Genomic DNA, 14,857 nt, shown 5'->3' with positions numbered 1-14,857 from the left:
AACAATGGAGACATAGTCTGACACTGAAGCGACCTGATGTCCGGTTTTAAGATACGCCCATCTGGGATTCTCTAGTTCTAAAACATATTGATTAACATATATTAGGGGATGCCATCAATTTCACAAATTGATGTCAGTTTTTTTATGCGTCTGTCCTGTTATTGATCATGAATTTCATCATAACATTGTCGAAGTAGCTGTGGATCCACGATACTTTGACAATGTTATGATGAAATTCATTGTCAATAACAGAACAGACGAATGAAAAACTGAAATCAATTTGTTTTTTTCAATAACAAAAAGGCAGAGGGCTCAAGATTAAGTCAAAACACAAGAAGGTTGTACGAGTGTAAGAGTGTGAGTGTAAGTCCGTGGTGACAATAGGCCCGCAGCGCGTGCATAACTGACGAACATAAAAAGGTCTCTTTGGAAGTGTGCTTCAGTTTCAACAAAATGAGCCCCAAAATCGGCAAGAATTTGTGACGCTGATGAATGATAAAGCAGCTGCCATTTCCAAAACCATGGAATTACCTGGTGATAAATAACCTTGTCTAGGAGAGTAAATTTTTGACTTTGCAGAAACAATGGTCAAGCTGAAGAGTTGGGCGATTGTGATCTTTGTGTTGAGTTCGCACATTTCTTGTCAATCTTTAAAACACTTGAAAGAAAAAAAAACTAACTAACAAAAACAAAAACCCGGTGTCTTGGCATCATTTTGACACAGAAGTAGCCTTTGTTTCGCGTGTAAACATGCCAGGTAACTTGATCACGGCGTCCGCTGAATTCGCTGTCACTTTCGATTTTGCGATTTACTTGTGCAGCCAAAACTACAATAGAAAAATTAAACGTAGCAAAAATCTCCCAAAATATTTTTCGCTGATGGTAACCTTTTATATTTCTCTGTTCAAAAATTAAGTAAATTTTCATGTCGTAAATTTTGTTGCTGATGGCAAAATATTTTATTCTCGATCGATATTTCCTGAAAACCTCCTTCTGCTCTTCCTAAAACCTGTGTATCAATATTTATTTACTTTTGCAAAATCTGTACCTTGCTTAGTTCACATTTTTGAGCGTTAAAATATAATTTTTGGTCCTATATTTCTGACGAGTAGATTTCTTGAGGTCACCCATCCAAATGCTAACCCCGTCCGACAGGGCTGAACTTCAGTGAAGACTTAACTTAGAAAGGTGTCAGAAGCTCAGAGTGCACGGTTAACCTGGTGGTGAAAAACAAGTTGTAAGGGAACTTGGAAATGATCAACATATCACCCTCGAAGCCAATGTTTCTCGATTCCTTTTTATTTTCTTCAATCTTTCTGGGTTTAGTATTTTACTACCAACCACATGTCTTGTCAGGGGGCTATTTACCAAACACATCTACTATGACACTATGATGATATACAGCACAAAAACAATATCGTGAACTATTACGCAAAGATAACTTGAATCTCCTGGAAGACAAAACGCAGCTCACTTGACAATAATACAGCGCTGTGTTACTGCACTACCACACGTACGCAATGCGTAGATATTTTTTGTCGATGGTAATGTTATATTTAGGATGAAAGGGCTGTAGTCTAATAGCAGGACTGTGCATGATTAGCACCAGTGGTATGACTGTATGATGATGTCTCACAGTCGGCGTTTTTCCTGAAAAGAAAGTTACCGACTGGGTAAGGAGTTGGATGACGGGATAAAAGACTCTTACAAACCGCTGTGACAAATGGACCCCAATTTAATGCATGCTTCATTAATCTTTTCATGTAGGTTTTTTCCCCAGCGAGGTCATTACCCACCAAGTTTACAAATTTTGACATAAATGGGCAATTTCAATTTGTTTCCTTTATTGTAGAGATGGGGGTAAGAGGGTGCATGTTATTTCATTTTTAATTACATTCAACTGTCCAAAACTATTATCAGCGTAAAAAGATATTTACAGATTATAATACAGCATGTGCTGCTTTTTTCATTTCCCTTAAAGATCAGGACTTCAATGGATATATATAAAGAGTCGTCAATATCTTCCAACATTTTGATTCACAATGGAACTTTGCTCTTTTATTTTGAGTTTTCAAACGTTCATCGTTATAATTCGTTGGAGTAATGGCTCTTGCCATGAAGTGAGTGATGGCACAAAGGAGACAAAAAAGGACAAGGAACAAACGACGCAGAGAGAAGTCCAGTGGTGATATGATGCCTTCATCGTACCCATATTGCAATGCGTTTGTTCGGTACCTGAATATAGCGAGCCCCAAGGAAACCAAACTGAGCCATATCCCAGCGTGCTTTGAGAGGAGTGTCTTGTATTGTTGCATAGTGACTCTTGAGCATGACTTCATTTTGATTACTATCAAGTAGACATGGTTTGTTTCCAGCGGCAGGGGAGCCCACGTGAAGACCGTGGTCATAAAAGCGGTATGAGTGTGTCACCTTGTTTCCCCAACAGATGATCCTTCCAGTGAATCTTTTGTCTTTCCGAGCGTGTTTAATAATATTCCAAGTATAATCCATTTTTTCCAAAGTGTACTGGCCCCACTCATGATCCAAGAACATTGAATTCTTTTTGCTAGGGTTGAAGGTGGCGTAGGCGTCTTCCGACGGCGTCCAATCATTGGCTGTGCCAACGAAGGTAAAGCGAACAGACTGACGGCCAGATAAGAAGAGCAACCGAATGAGAGTGTTGTTTAAATGGACTCCGGCATCAGCATCATTTTTGATGGACAAGTCAACCGTGTCTCTTTGATGAATGACATGGAACAGATTGCCATACAGAGGATTGGTCTTGGAGCCTGAACACATGCCCCCATCTCGGTCAGGACACACCCAACTGTAGTCATCGGTTACCTTAGCAACAAGAGTCCAGCCTCCTCCTGATGTGGTCATATCACAGTGAGCACGAAACGCATTGCGCGTGTTGTCCTTGCCAACGGGGTTTATCCAGTACATACCATTGCCTCGACTCTCTCCACTAAACAATATTTCGAGGCAAGACTTCCTGGGAGGTGAATTGTTAATCGCTCCGGAAGGGATAGTCTGCAGTTGTAACCACTTGTTCCTGCTGCAGATATTTAGCGTCCCGGATTTCGTGTCATACCTAACTTCACCTTCAAGCCGTGCACTACACGTTTGGGAGTTAGCTGTGCGCAGACGTGACGCAAGCCCAACGCTCTTGTGTTCATCTGTACAGCTGTTCCCTTTTTCACCCTGGAAGATCGAATAATAACTTGGGTTACCTTTGTAACGTTTCATCAAACGCAAAACTTCCTCGACACCGATAGAGACAGCCAAGCTTTCTAATTGTAGTTTTGAATTTCATTCTCTGCGAAAAGACCAAGAATGTGTACTACCAGCCTTCATGCAAGAAAAGAGATTCTCTTTCATCTCCCGGCGGAGAGATTTTGTTCTATAAAAGGTTTTAGAAAAATCCTTTTCTTTCGAAAATACTTGTATGATATGAAGAGATATATTCTCGAGAGAGTCTCGAGGATACTGTAGAACCTCAATTTAACGAACCTTTATCAGTGACGAAGTCCTCGATACAACTATCGATATTACTCATCCCGGCCAAAGTTACAGCAAAACGTATAGGGCTATATAAGTAAGTGCGGTCCCAAAAGGTATGATTTTTTAACCGTCGTTTTGATCTGAAAAAGGGTATCGATTTTGACCATTTTGGTCTGAAATAGGGTATGATTTGTGCACTCAAGTCTTGAATTCGGTATGTTCTTTAGAGGAAGCTACTTCTTCATCATTAGGCGATAGAAAATATCAGGGTTTCTCTCCTATACACACTCTCTCTCTCTCTCTCTCTCTCTCTCTCTCTATATATATATATATATATATATATATATAACCGAAAAAGTGGAAAGAAATCCTCATCTACTATAAAGTGCTCAACAGCAGAGCTAGAGCTATGAATAATTATACTCCAAGAGCTAGGTTATTTGAACATTTACTGCAACTCTGAGTTTCATGCTTCTTGCGAAGCAATCATCAGGCAACTGCCAGAAATCTGATGATTGCTTCGCAAGAAGCATGAAACTCAGAGTTGCAGTAAATGTTCAAATAACCTAGCTCTTGGAGTATAATTATATATATATATATATATATATATATACACATGTCAGGTGTGCTAACCAGCGCACCTTCACGACAACCCTGCTAGACAACCCTGCTAGAGCAATCATTAGGCGATAGAAAATATCAGGGTTTCTCTCCTATACTTTCTCTCTCTCTCTCTCTCTCTCTATATATATATATATATATATATATATATAGATACGTAGACTTGAACTAGGTCAAAAACATTTATTTGCTACTCCGAGTTTCATGCTTCTCACGAAGCAATCATCAGGCAACTGCCAAAAAGAAGGAATACATGGTGTTTTACAGTGATTTTGAAAATAACGGTAGCAATTCACTATAGGCTGGGGTGCATAGCAACGGTTAAACAATACAAACTGTTTCCAGTGAGCTGCTAAAAATAAGCCTTAAATAATTACGCTATTGAGAAGGAATTTCTTTGCATGTCTGCAACTTGTTACAAGCTCATTTCTGTTGTTAAGGGTCGCCAAATCTGGTCTACAAATTATATAGTATTTCTCCCACAGACATAAATTACACTTCTTCGTTACATTTGAATAGGATCTCGCATGCCTAACAATCCGCCATTTAATGCGATAGTCGACTTTCTTGTCTTTCAAACCCCATACATATTTACTAAGTTCAGTGGAATTTCTGTAGCGTTCATTTCTAAAGGAACATGTGTGGTTTCTATAACGTGATTTGAATGATGTGTCGCAAAGACCGATGTAAGTTTGCTTTGACTGAGATGTATGATATATGTCAGGTGTGCTAACCAGCGCACCTTCACGACAACCCTGCTAGAAACAGAGCAATCAGAGAGGTGATTTGAAAGCCGCGGGGCTCCCCGGCGTTTTTATCATTCAGGAACAAGTTTTTTCATTCAAAATGGATCAGTCAGTATTTCTAACTGGCTCGTGACTAAATCGTTGGATTTCCAGTTCTTCATTCTAAACATAATTTGGTATTTCTGGTAGCCTGTGAATCTTCTTCGGATGATCCGATGTAGTCCTGTTCCTGAATGATAAAAACGCCGGGGAGCCCCGCGGCTTACAAATCAGCTCTCTGATTGCTCTGTTTCCAGCAGGGTTGTCGTGATGGTGCAGTGGTGAGCACACCTGACATGTAATCCAGGGAACGCGGGTTCGATTCCCACTCACGAAAAATGTGTTTTTTCAGTCAAAATGGATCACTCAGTATTTCGTACTTGCTCGTGACTACATCGTTGGATTTCCATGTATATATAACTATCAATACAATGATTCTTTGTAGCTTAAATGTTCGTTACAAGTAGGTTAAATTCAAACGAACCAACAATATTATAGAGAACACAACTGACATAACGGTAAAAGTTTAAAAGTGTAATGCTAAACTGACATGATCAACTTGTTTATTGAGTTCGGGTTTCAACCGCTCAATATGGAAGCTCGCTTTGATTTTGAGTTGATAGAAAGAAGTAGCATTATCAATAATTTTGAAGCAAGAAACATCACAATTTTTAGAAAAACTAAGATGCTGGAAACGAGATTAAATTTATCACACTGCCTTCGATGTAGCGAAGAAGCTGCGTTTCGACTGTATTGATCGATTGTTATGAAATATAACAGTCAGATACACAACTAGATACAGATTTTATTGCAGAAAAGAAGGTACAGTAATCTAAAAATTCAAGAGTACAGTTATTGAAAAGCAAGGCAAAGATGGAGGTACACTGTATAGGTGGTTTTCACGTTACGCCATCGCTGCCAAGTAGGTGGACGAGAACAAAAGATCTGTCATCAGCTCCTTTTGTTCGTGTACCAGGAATTGTACATTACACCATTGTTATCTGTCTCTCTAGAGACTGGTTGCAAGCCAGTCGATTAATACATTCCAATATAACATTACCACGCGAATAACCTTACAAAATCATACTACCAAACGATTACATGTACTGACAAAATCACGAACCCATGACCGCAATGTTACTGATTTGACTTGATGTTCCCGCGAAACTATGCATTTCCAGCTAAACGTTAAAATTAATTGTCACCCCTGCTATCCGATTTAAAAACTTTGTCTGGAGAATGCCATGACGTTAAAATGAATGAGTTGCCAGCAATTGGATCCACGCCTTATACGCAAAGGGTTCTGGGATCGCCAGGGGGCAAACATTTGCAAGTTGTTGTGAGAAAATGTATGGCGGAAAGGTATTCGACTTCCAAAAAACGATTTTGGAGAGAGATCAACGCCTTTTTTCGACACAGTTTTATAAGAAATGGGCAATGTTGACACATGGCAAATCTAAGTTTTTGTTTGAATAACCGTGGAATGAGACAAAATTTGCTGATTAACTTCCTTGCTTGTGTAAAATTTATTGGGAAACAGCCTCAAATTAAAGTATTACAAAATTAGGAATGAATCTGAAGGACATAACTCAATAAAGCCTTTTCAGTTGTATTTACGTGTGTATGGGCTGGCTTTTGGCCTATTTCTAAATTCAGCAATTCAAATAATATTGGAAATATGCCTAGTGGCGATCATTGTGCTGTGCGGGGTTGTGACAACGATCGAAGGTTGGAATATTTAGATTTTACTCGCCCAGGAATAACAATGATGTTTTGTCGTAGGCTAGAGCTATTAATCGTGACCAATTCAAGGTTTCGATGAGTACAAAGGTCTGTTGAGATTATTTTGTACGAGGTTACAGAACCTCTGAATGTCCTACACCAACTTTGTAAATAAGAGAGTATGATTGTGGCATTACTAAAACTTCAAAGACCTGCTCCAAAGATCAGATCTACAGAACTAGTATATGAAGATGACGCTTTTGTATTGGACGAAGTCATAGTGGAGCTTGACAAGTTTGCTTAGATCCAGTGACTTTAATACATGTAGTTCTACATGTAGATGGTAGTTTGACAGAAGAAAAGGTTTGTTTACATGTAACAGCTGGGGCATATCAGATATGAATTCCCAGTGTTAGTAAATCCATCGAAACAGAGACTGCTGTATTCTATGGAAGAAGAGCATTAAAACAGCTGCCTCGAAGCAGAAGGAGATTGAAATGGTTTGCCGCGGCTTGAGCAGAATCGGCGTACTATATTAAAATGATTGGACTCTTACAGAGTTTCGGCTCGAAAACCGTTGGATTTTTCTCAATCAAGCAAGAACTTAACCTATGGGTTTCCTCATGTTTGTCATCGCTCATTTCATCCCTCCAAAGAGAATTTCCATCTCCTCTGACAACGACTTCTCTCCTTTGAGGACGGTATATTTCCAAACGCCATATTTCGTTTACGCAAGACGTAACAGCCTAAGCACACGTAAATGCTACTAAAAGGGGTTTATTGTGTTATTTCCTCCAGATTTGTACCTAATTTTGTAATATTTCAACCTTACGGATCCTCACTCGAGCAAGGTTAGCCTAAGGTTAACCCGAGTAAATTTTATCTCATATTTCACGGTTATTCAAACAAACACTTACATTTGCCACGTATCAATATTGCCCAAATCGATTTCTGATAAATCTGTGTCGAAAAAAGCGTTGATCTCTCTCTAAAATCAATTTTTGGACGTCGAAATAAGTTTCCGCCATACATTTTCTTATAGCGACTTGCAATGTTTGCCCCCTGGCGATCCCAGAACCCTTTGCGTATAAACGGGATTCGATTACTGGCAACTCATTCATTAAAAGTGGCATTTTTACGCTCTGAGCTATGGGCGCATAACAAACTGTACAATTGACTCGGGGGGGGGGGGGGAGGAGGGGGTACTCCCAGAAAAATTGGGTAGGGGTGCGTGGGCCCGCTTCCCAAAACCCTTACCCTATTTATGACCAAAATCTGCGATTTTGATACCCTATTTACGACCATACCAAAAATTTGATACCCTATTTATGACCTGACCCTTAAAACAATACCCTGGTGCAGACCTGCCTTATAATTATTTCCCTAGTTCAGACCAATGTTAAAGGCGATGTTTATCTGCTTTTATTAGGTAGGTTATAAGACTGCATGTCAAAGTTTCGAGCTCAGAATTCCACAACACGGGTTACATAATGTGCCGTCATAACTACAGAATACATCCTTACCTTATGGTGACTAATATGCTATCTATAGGAACAAAACACTAATGTATTTTACAAACTGTAACCTTCGAATAAAAGAAAAAACAGGAATTTGAATTGATAGCTGTGTAATAGTCCAGCAGTTGATCATATGAACATTTACATAAATCATCATTATTTACTTAAACTATAAAACATATCCAAAATTCCAGCAGTTTACAGTGTGGTCTAGAATACTCGAAGTCTATGTCTGGTCAACTTCAGTTCAAGCCCCCCTTCCCCGCGAATTGACTATTCACAACACGGTTGCCAACGTCAGAACAAAGTGAATTACACCTGGAAATGCACATGGGCGCGAAAATTTCTTCTTCAAACAGAAGATCTCGGTTAGGCACAAAATTAGTAATTTATTCCCACAGTATGTGGACGACATACAATAAAACCTTGCCTCAGATTCTCAAGACCAAGGCTTACCATTTTTGTGCAATCTCAACGCTTAACTGGCTTGTTGCTTTTTGCTCTACTTCGAACGTTTAGGACAGTTCGCTAAATAACGGACTTGGGGCTCCGAGTCCAGACCAACTTCTGGGTCAATGAGATCAAAACTTGAATTAAGCTTTTCATAAACCTATTTACGTTATAATCCGCTATATTGAGCACGAGAAAAACTGTGTGCGAAAGACAACTCTTTTATGAGGATTTCGCAATCAAGTAACTGCTTTATGGAAACTCTGAATGGCGAAGGTCATACAGAGGTCCAAACATTTCTCTGTTTGACGCGATAATAATTTTCTGAGAGTTTAATAAAAGTGAAAACTGACTCGGTAACACCAAATGTCTGGCCAAGCTGTATTCCTAATCCACAAATGCCGGATAGAGCTTCTGTATTTATTCTTGGCATGCGAGTTAATTAACACCGAATCCTTGCGCAAACACTGATTTCAGGTGCTTGTTGCCCCGCCAAAAGGTGTTTTTCTTCTCAACGTCTGTAATAACGAATAAGCTATGAACGCCCCGCGTCGATTTCCGTTGGGTGCAATATATCTCTAGTCAAAATGTGATTTTTTTTGCCATACACCACGCAGAGTCCTGCCGATCACACCTTCCATCTACTCTCAATTGACGTAACTTGAGGACTTTCCACTTATGGCCAAATACTGAGACCTTAGCAAGCAGAAATAAGATCATTTTAAGTTTGTTTTTTTTCAGAGACTTTCAAGTTTATGAACAGCGAAACCTGTGGTCACCTGTCTTATACTACTCCGCAGGCTGAAATCCTAGATTTCCGTAAGGAGGAAATTCCACCCGGTAATTGCTATTGACTTTGGTCAGAATTACTTGCAATTAGCTGCTTAAGGACCGATAGTGCTCCAGCTGTCTTCCATTATATCTAAAAAACCTCTTATAGTGATTCGTATCACAGTTTTTTTCAGAGGGTAAATATTGTTGCATTGCAAGCGAAGCTTGCAAGAGATCAATTTAAGGTTTGTGATATATTACGAATCTGATGTTTTGTGCTATGCGGCACTGGAATGACCTCCATGAGATAGTGCTAAAGACTGCTCGACAATACTTAGACACTTTCGAGAGCTTCAATAATGATAACAAACAAAGCACTACGAAACTTTCACTGTCTCGCCCCAATTTGTTGAAGACGCAGGTCGACTTCAAGTTGTAAGCGATACAGTTGAAGTCTCGTTACTTTCCGACAGTAATTACTACCACTTCGCTCAGAGCAAATCCTATTTCTTCCTTTTCATCAGCGCAGGCCTTTAATTAAGTTTTCCAACAACTCAGCAAGATCGAGCTTGGCAATATTAACGAAGTACAGTACAAAATGACAGCGAACAAACTGACGGCACATAGTTAAGGTTTTATACCTTGGGGCCTTGACTTCCTTTGTCTCCTTGTGGTCCCCTTTCACCCTGAGAAAAGAAAATAAACAGTCCTGAAAATTGGTAACAGAAGAGGCCTCTCAAAGTAAACGTGCTAACAGCATACCATTGCCGCCGAACCGCAAATATTTTATTTTGCGTAGGCACCTTTACATACCCCCAAAAGATACTTGTCATTTTGCTCACACATGAATAACAATGAATAGAAAAAATTGTAGGAAATATGGCGAGAAGTCGCCTTCCAGTTTTTTACTTATCTACCTTTCCTAACACGATCGTCAGCTTTCAAAAAAACAAGGAACAGTGGATGCGTTTCAGTGGGTGGACAGAGTTTAAGTAATCGTTAGTTTGGTGAAATGGAAGGAAATAAGAACTCGTCTGCAGTGAAAAATGTAGGCATTTGCTGATATCGGCTTACAGTCATATCACGAAGCTCTACTGACGCATTACAGACGAATTCCGAGCGTTCACATTTTGAGGCGAGAATCACCATTTATTATTTTTTTTATTGAAGCGTGATTGATCTCCAAAGTGCCATAAAGATATTAGGCATGATTTACCTACCTTTTCTCCTCGCAGAGAAGGAATTCCTGACAAATACAGCTCCCCGAGTTTGATCCTTCCTGCGGATAGCAAAAGATGGCCACGCACCGGCTTCAACGTAAGTCTTGCGTCCTTATGTTCCCTAAGGGGAAAATTGGAAAAAAAATTAAAAGGTTAATAAAAATATTTAACAAATCAGTGCGCGACAGATAACGACCTCAAACTCCATTAGACACACCGGCCGCATATCAATGTGTTCAATTTAAGATGGCATATAAATGTGCTGTGCTTACTTGGTATTTTTGGACGCAAGGGAAATACCTGCGGAATGAAAAGCAATACATAGCATGGTCAATCCTTGAACGAGGAGCGAGGCTTGCGGCATCGCTACTACTCTGACTTAACTGATAACAAGTGACTAAGAGCTCTGACATCGCGAACCTACAAAGCACGCAGTGAATTGATTGGATAAGAAGTACGTCATGCCCCAATCACTCAACTAATAATAGTTTGACTGCACACTGGCATGCTCTTCGATCTGTTCTTTGCGTAAATAATTAACAGTTCCATAAACACCGGAAATGGGTTAAAGAAGGTATTGCCTGAATGCAGGCCATTTGAAGCTCATTTCCCGCAGATTTCTCACTTCTCGAACTCAATCTTTATCCCCGTTCGACGGGCATTCCATGTCAGGTCCATGTCATTGCTACCAATTAATGACATAGCGCCTCCTTCCATTGACACGAGGCAAGAGTTTTGTTCTTTCCGCGGTGCCCCAAAGCGGCTTAAAGAACATTTTCCTTAATAATTGAATTAATTAAACGGTAAATTGGAAATCATTTTCGAGTGACGTTAAAAACAAAACAGAGAAGTCATAATTTAAATAAAACAGAACCTCTGACATCCCATAAGGTCAGCATATTTCATGTTCTTGAACAAAAACAAATAGAACGAAGATTTTATCTGCACTTTCCACACTTTAACCCCGCCCTAATGGCTTATAAAAAGGCTTAATTAATCACCAAACGTCTTTCAAAGTGTACGCTTCAATTACGGCCGGAAAGCGCTTATTCAATATGTAAAACAACTGAATGCGTTCTTTATGACCAATTAGGTAACGAGACTTTAGAAGACACAAGTTGAATTGTTTGCTCAAGAGGTGCTACTCTTTCTCTCACTCTTAATTTCCACGGTTGTCAGCCGGATATCAAGAATTCTTTAAATACCTCAAAGTATTTCTCAGGAGATGTCTATAATATGTTAATGTTTAAATATTTGCTTTATCGCATATTGCCGCACCTCAGTTATGCTTCGCTTCGGTAGATTCAAGGGAAATCCGTTCGATGCCTAGTTTCCGGACTGCCTGACCCCACTTACAGTTTTTTTTTTTTAAATCATAGAAATACTTAAACATTAAGAATAATTTCGCGTCTGTTGTTTCAATTTGACAAACGACACTGCTTCGTGAGATTAAGCCTAGATTAAAAGGTTGCACTGTCTGTGAGAGGTTTTTTTAAGAGGTCCATCGGATCATGCTGGTGGCATCGACAACTTATTCCCAACCCTTTTGCGCAGCGCTTCACTCGACCTGCTCTCAGAACTACATTCTTCTGTACGGATGCAAGGTACTTCAGAGCCATGCTGAATCATCTGAATTTACAGAACTTTTTCCGGCATTCATCTTGACTCCGTTCCGTGTCTAACTGACGTATTCTCTGTCTTGGTCGAATCATGAACCCTGTTCACCAGCTATAGTGCTATAATATATATATTTTTATTTTGGAACAAAAATGATAAATAATTGTAAATAATAACTAACAATAATAATTCACAATAATGAATTATTACCATTGTGAGTCCCTTTTTTTGGCTTTCTCCAGTGCCGATTTTGTTCTTTTTTTTGTGAATAAACTCAATAATCGTGAGATGAAATGTTTACGGACTTGTCTAGTGATGAAACTTTTTCTCATCTGGAACTCGGTAAAAAGTACAAAGATTAAACCTTGCTGGTAACTTAATATTTTAGTTATTATTCAAAAGATAGAGTTCACTATAATATAAGCCTCTTTTTGAACTACCGTTTCTTTACAATGCATGTTGAAAGGTTCCCTCAGCTAGTGCGTGCATGATCCCGTAGAGATTTCTCATCAAAGGGCAACTGAGGGCAATACGCTTCATTCAACGTAAGAGGCCTGTTAAATATCTCCTCGAGTCCATCTCGTAGATATATGACCTCTTCACAGAATAAGCTCCAGGAAACGTTTTCACGTCAATTGTCGTACCCAAAAAAAGATACGATAGCGGATAAGCATCGAGGGATGTTTTCACCTGGGGATGATATTGAAGTAGTCCTCTAAACAATCGATCTGTTCCGTCGGTAATACTCGAGTCTGCGTCCAAAACCCTGCATCATAGTTTCAGGGACAACATTAAAATCCTCGATCAGGGGAATTAATAAACTGTAACTGGAGTAAGCTTCGAAAATTAGCAAAATAGTCGGTATCCATGCAATGGTAAGACATCTTGTATAGTATGTACCTTTAAATATCCTTCTTCAAATTTACCGCTCGCTGATATTTCCATACACGCTCTACGGTATGTCTGTCTTTGGGCAGGCAGCTCAGCATGGTTTGAAAAAGATCCTTGGTTTGCAAAAACGTGCACTTTGTCTTATTTTCTTTTCCAACAACAGATCTCACGACATCCCTCTCTTTATTACTTCGAACATTCTGCCTTTTAATATGTTCTACGTTGAAACGGTTTCCGCCACAATGCCTGATGTTTCTTCTAACTCTACACCTAGGAATATTCGTGAGCTTTTTATTCACTCATCTGAATCATGTTCATGCATATAATACGCGTTTTTCTCCGCAAAGACGTTTTATATTCAGGAACAAAGATCTACAATTGTAGATTGCGTGTGAAACTTAAATTGGTGCGAGATTGTGAAACTGCCTACACCCTGACTGCGTATTAAAGCTAACAAAAAAAGAGTATTTAAAAGAAAACTTGGGATTGAGGACTATTATGTTGACGCCCATTATTTAATACTTAAAGTTCATACCAATAATTACAGCTACGTTACAGCTATGTATTTCGCTATATATTTTGCTTACAACCGCATGTCACAATGTTTTACTATAGTAGCGGCTTTCATATGACCTTGAAAAATAAACGTAAAAACAAAACATAAACAAAAATGCGAAATATTTATTTATTTATTTATTTTTTATTTTTTTCCGTGTCGGTAGAAATCTTGCCTGTCATTCCCCTGCTAAGTGGTGTCTTTGTGCATAGAGTCTTCTGTGCGTATTTTGTTAGGCTTAAGGGGACTAGGGTAATGCGTAGATTGCTCTGGTGCACACAGGAGAACATTTAATTAACCTGAAATGGCGTCGAAAGTCATTGTAAGGCAAATAACGTTTTTGTAAAGGGGCGGACGCTGTCATCTATCAGTGATTAAAACCAACGACGCAGCGGGTAAATGTTTTCGTGAACAAAAACTTCAAGCATCTATAGCTGTCTGATTCTTTAATGACTTGAAATTCCGTGAAAACTAAAATACAATCACCGGTAGAACTAAATTACTACTAAAGTAACATATAAGCCGCAAAGCAACTATCTTAATCGGAGCACGGGGAGCATGCATAACGACACATTTGCAACTGCAGCGAAACCTACGTGTATTAAATCCCTTCAAGATCCAAAAAGTATACTTAAGTAGTAACCTAAATAGTATTATCAAAGAAATATCGTACCTCTTTCCCAATTTGAACTCTAATAATCAACTATCCTTCGGTCAAACTACCGTACTGATAATTCGTTCCGAATGAAAGGTAATATTAAGACTACCAGGGTGTCAACAAAACATATCGGCTCGTTGGAACTCGCCAGGAGGGGGTAGTATCTGCTTCGACTTCATGGTAAGAAGGTGGTTGGGCGTAAGAGTCTCAGGCATCAGTGGTGAACTTAAAGTGTCGATGATCAACCGGGGCGGCAATTTACGATAGCTTCGGCCTCTGTCACAGAAGGTTCTAAGGGCCTCATCGTCAAGCTGAGCAGTATTCTGTGCAAGGAGCGACGCCAGCACGTTTCATACCGAGCGGATTTGACGCTCCCAGGCGCCACCCATATGGCTTGCTTCAGGGACGTTCATCTTAAAGTCTAGCCAGTCACAGTTAGTCTTCACCAATTGTTGTTGTATCTTATTGTGATCCATCATGGATAGTGCTTCTTGTAGTTCATTTCTTGCACCGACAAAATTCGTTCCTTGGTCAGATCGCAACTG

The 14,857-nt window shown here is 39.4% G+C and overlaps 1 protein-coding gene across 3 annotated transcripts; it reads right to left on the bottom strand.

Annotated features, from left to right (window-relative positions):
- Positions 1–1,820: 1,820 nt before the first annotated feature.
- Positions 1,821–11,240, bottom strand: LOC138019794 (uncharacterized). 3 transcript variants are annotated; one of them, XM_068866688.1, is made up of 5 exons: positions 11,011–11,240; positions 10,863–10,890; positions 10,591–10,711; positions 10,012–10,056; positions 1,821–3,204 (listed from the first exon to the last, which is right to left on the bottom strand). In XM_068866688.1, exons 1-5 carry the CDS (start codon positions 11,051–11,053, stop codon positions 2,200–2,202), a joined length of 1,242 nt encoding a protein of 413 aa, XP_068722789.1. In that variant the 5' UTR covers positions 11,054–11,240; the 3' UTR covers positions 1,821–2,199. The 3 variants fall into 3 exon arrangements, with proteins under 3 accessions (XP_068722789.1, XP_068722786.1, XP_068722787.1); XM_068866685.1 differs by having other exon boundaries at positions 11,070–11,112; XM_068866686.1 differs by lacking the exon at positions 11,011–11,240 and having other exon boundaries at positions 10,863–11,001.
- Between the last annotated feature and the right edge of the window lie 3,617 nt (positions 11,241–14,857).

This window comes from Montipora capricornis, chromosome 10 (genome assembly GCF_036669925.1).
Source record: "Montipora capricornis isolate CH-2021 chromosome 10, ASM3666992v2, whole genome shotgun sequence".
NCBI lineage: Eukaryota > Metazoa > Cnidaria > Anthozoa > Scleractinia > Acroporidae > Montipora > Montipora capricornis.
This window is presented reverse-complemented; position numbering and strand designations above follow the sequence as displayed.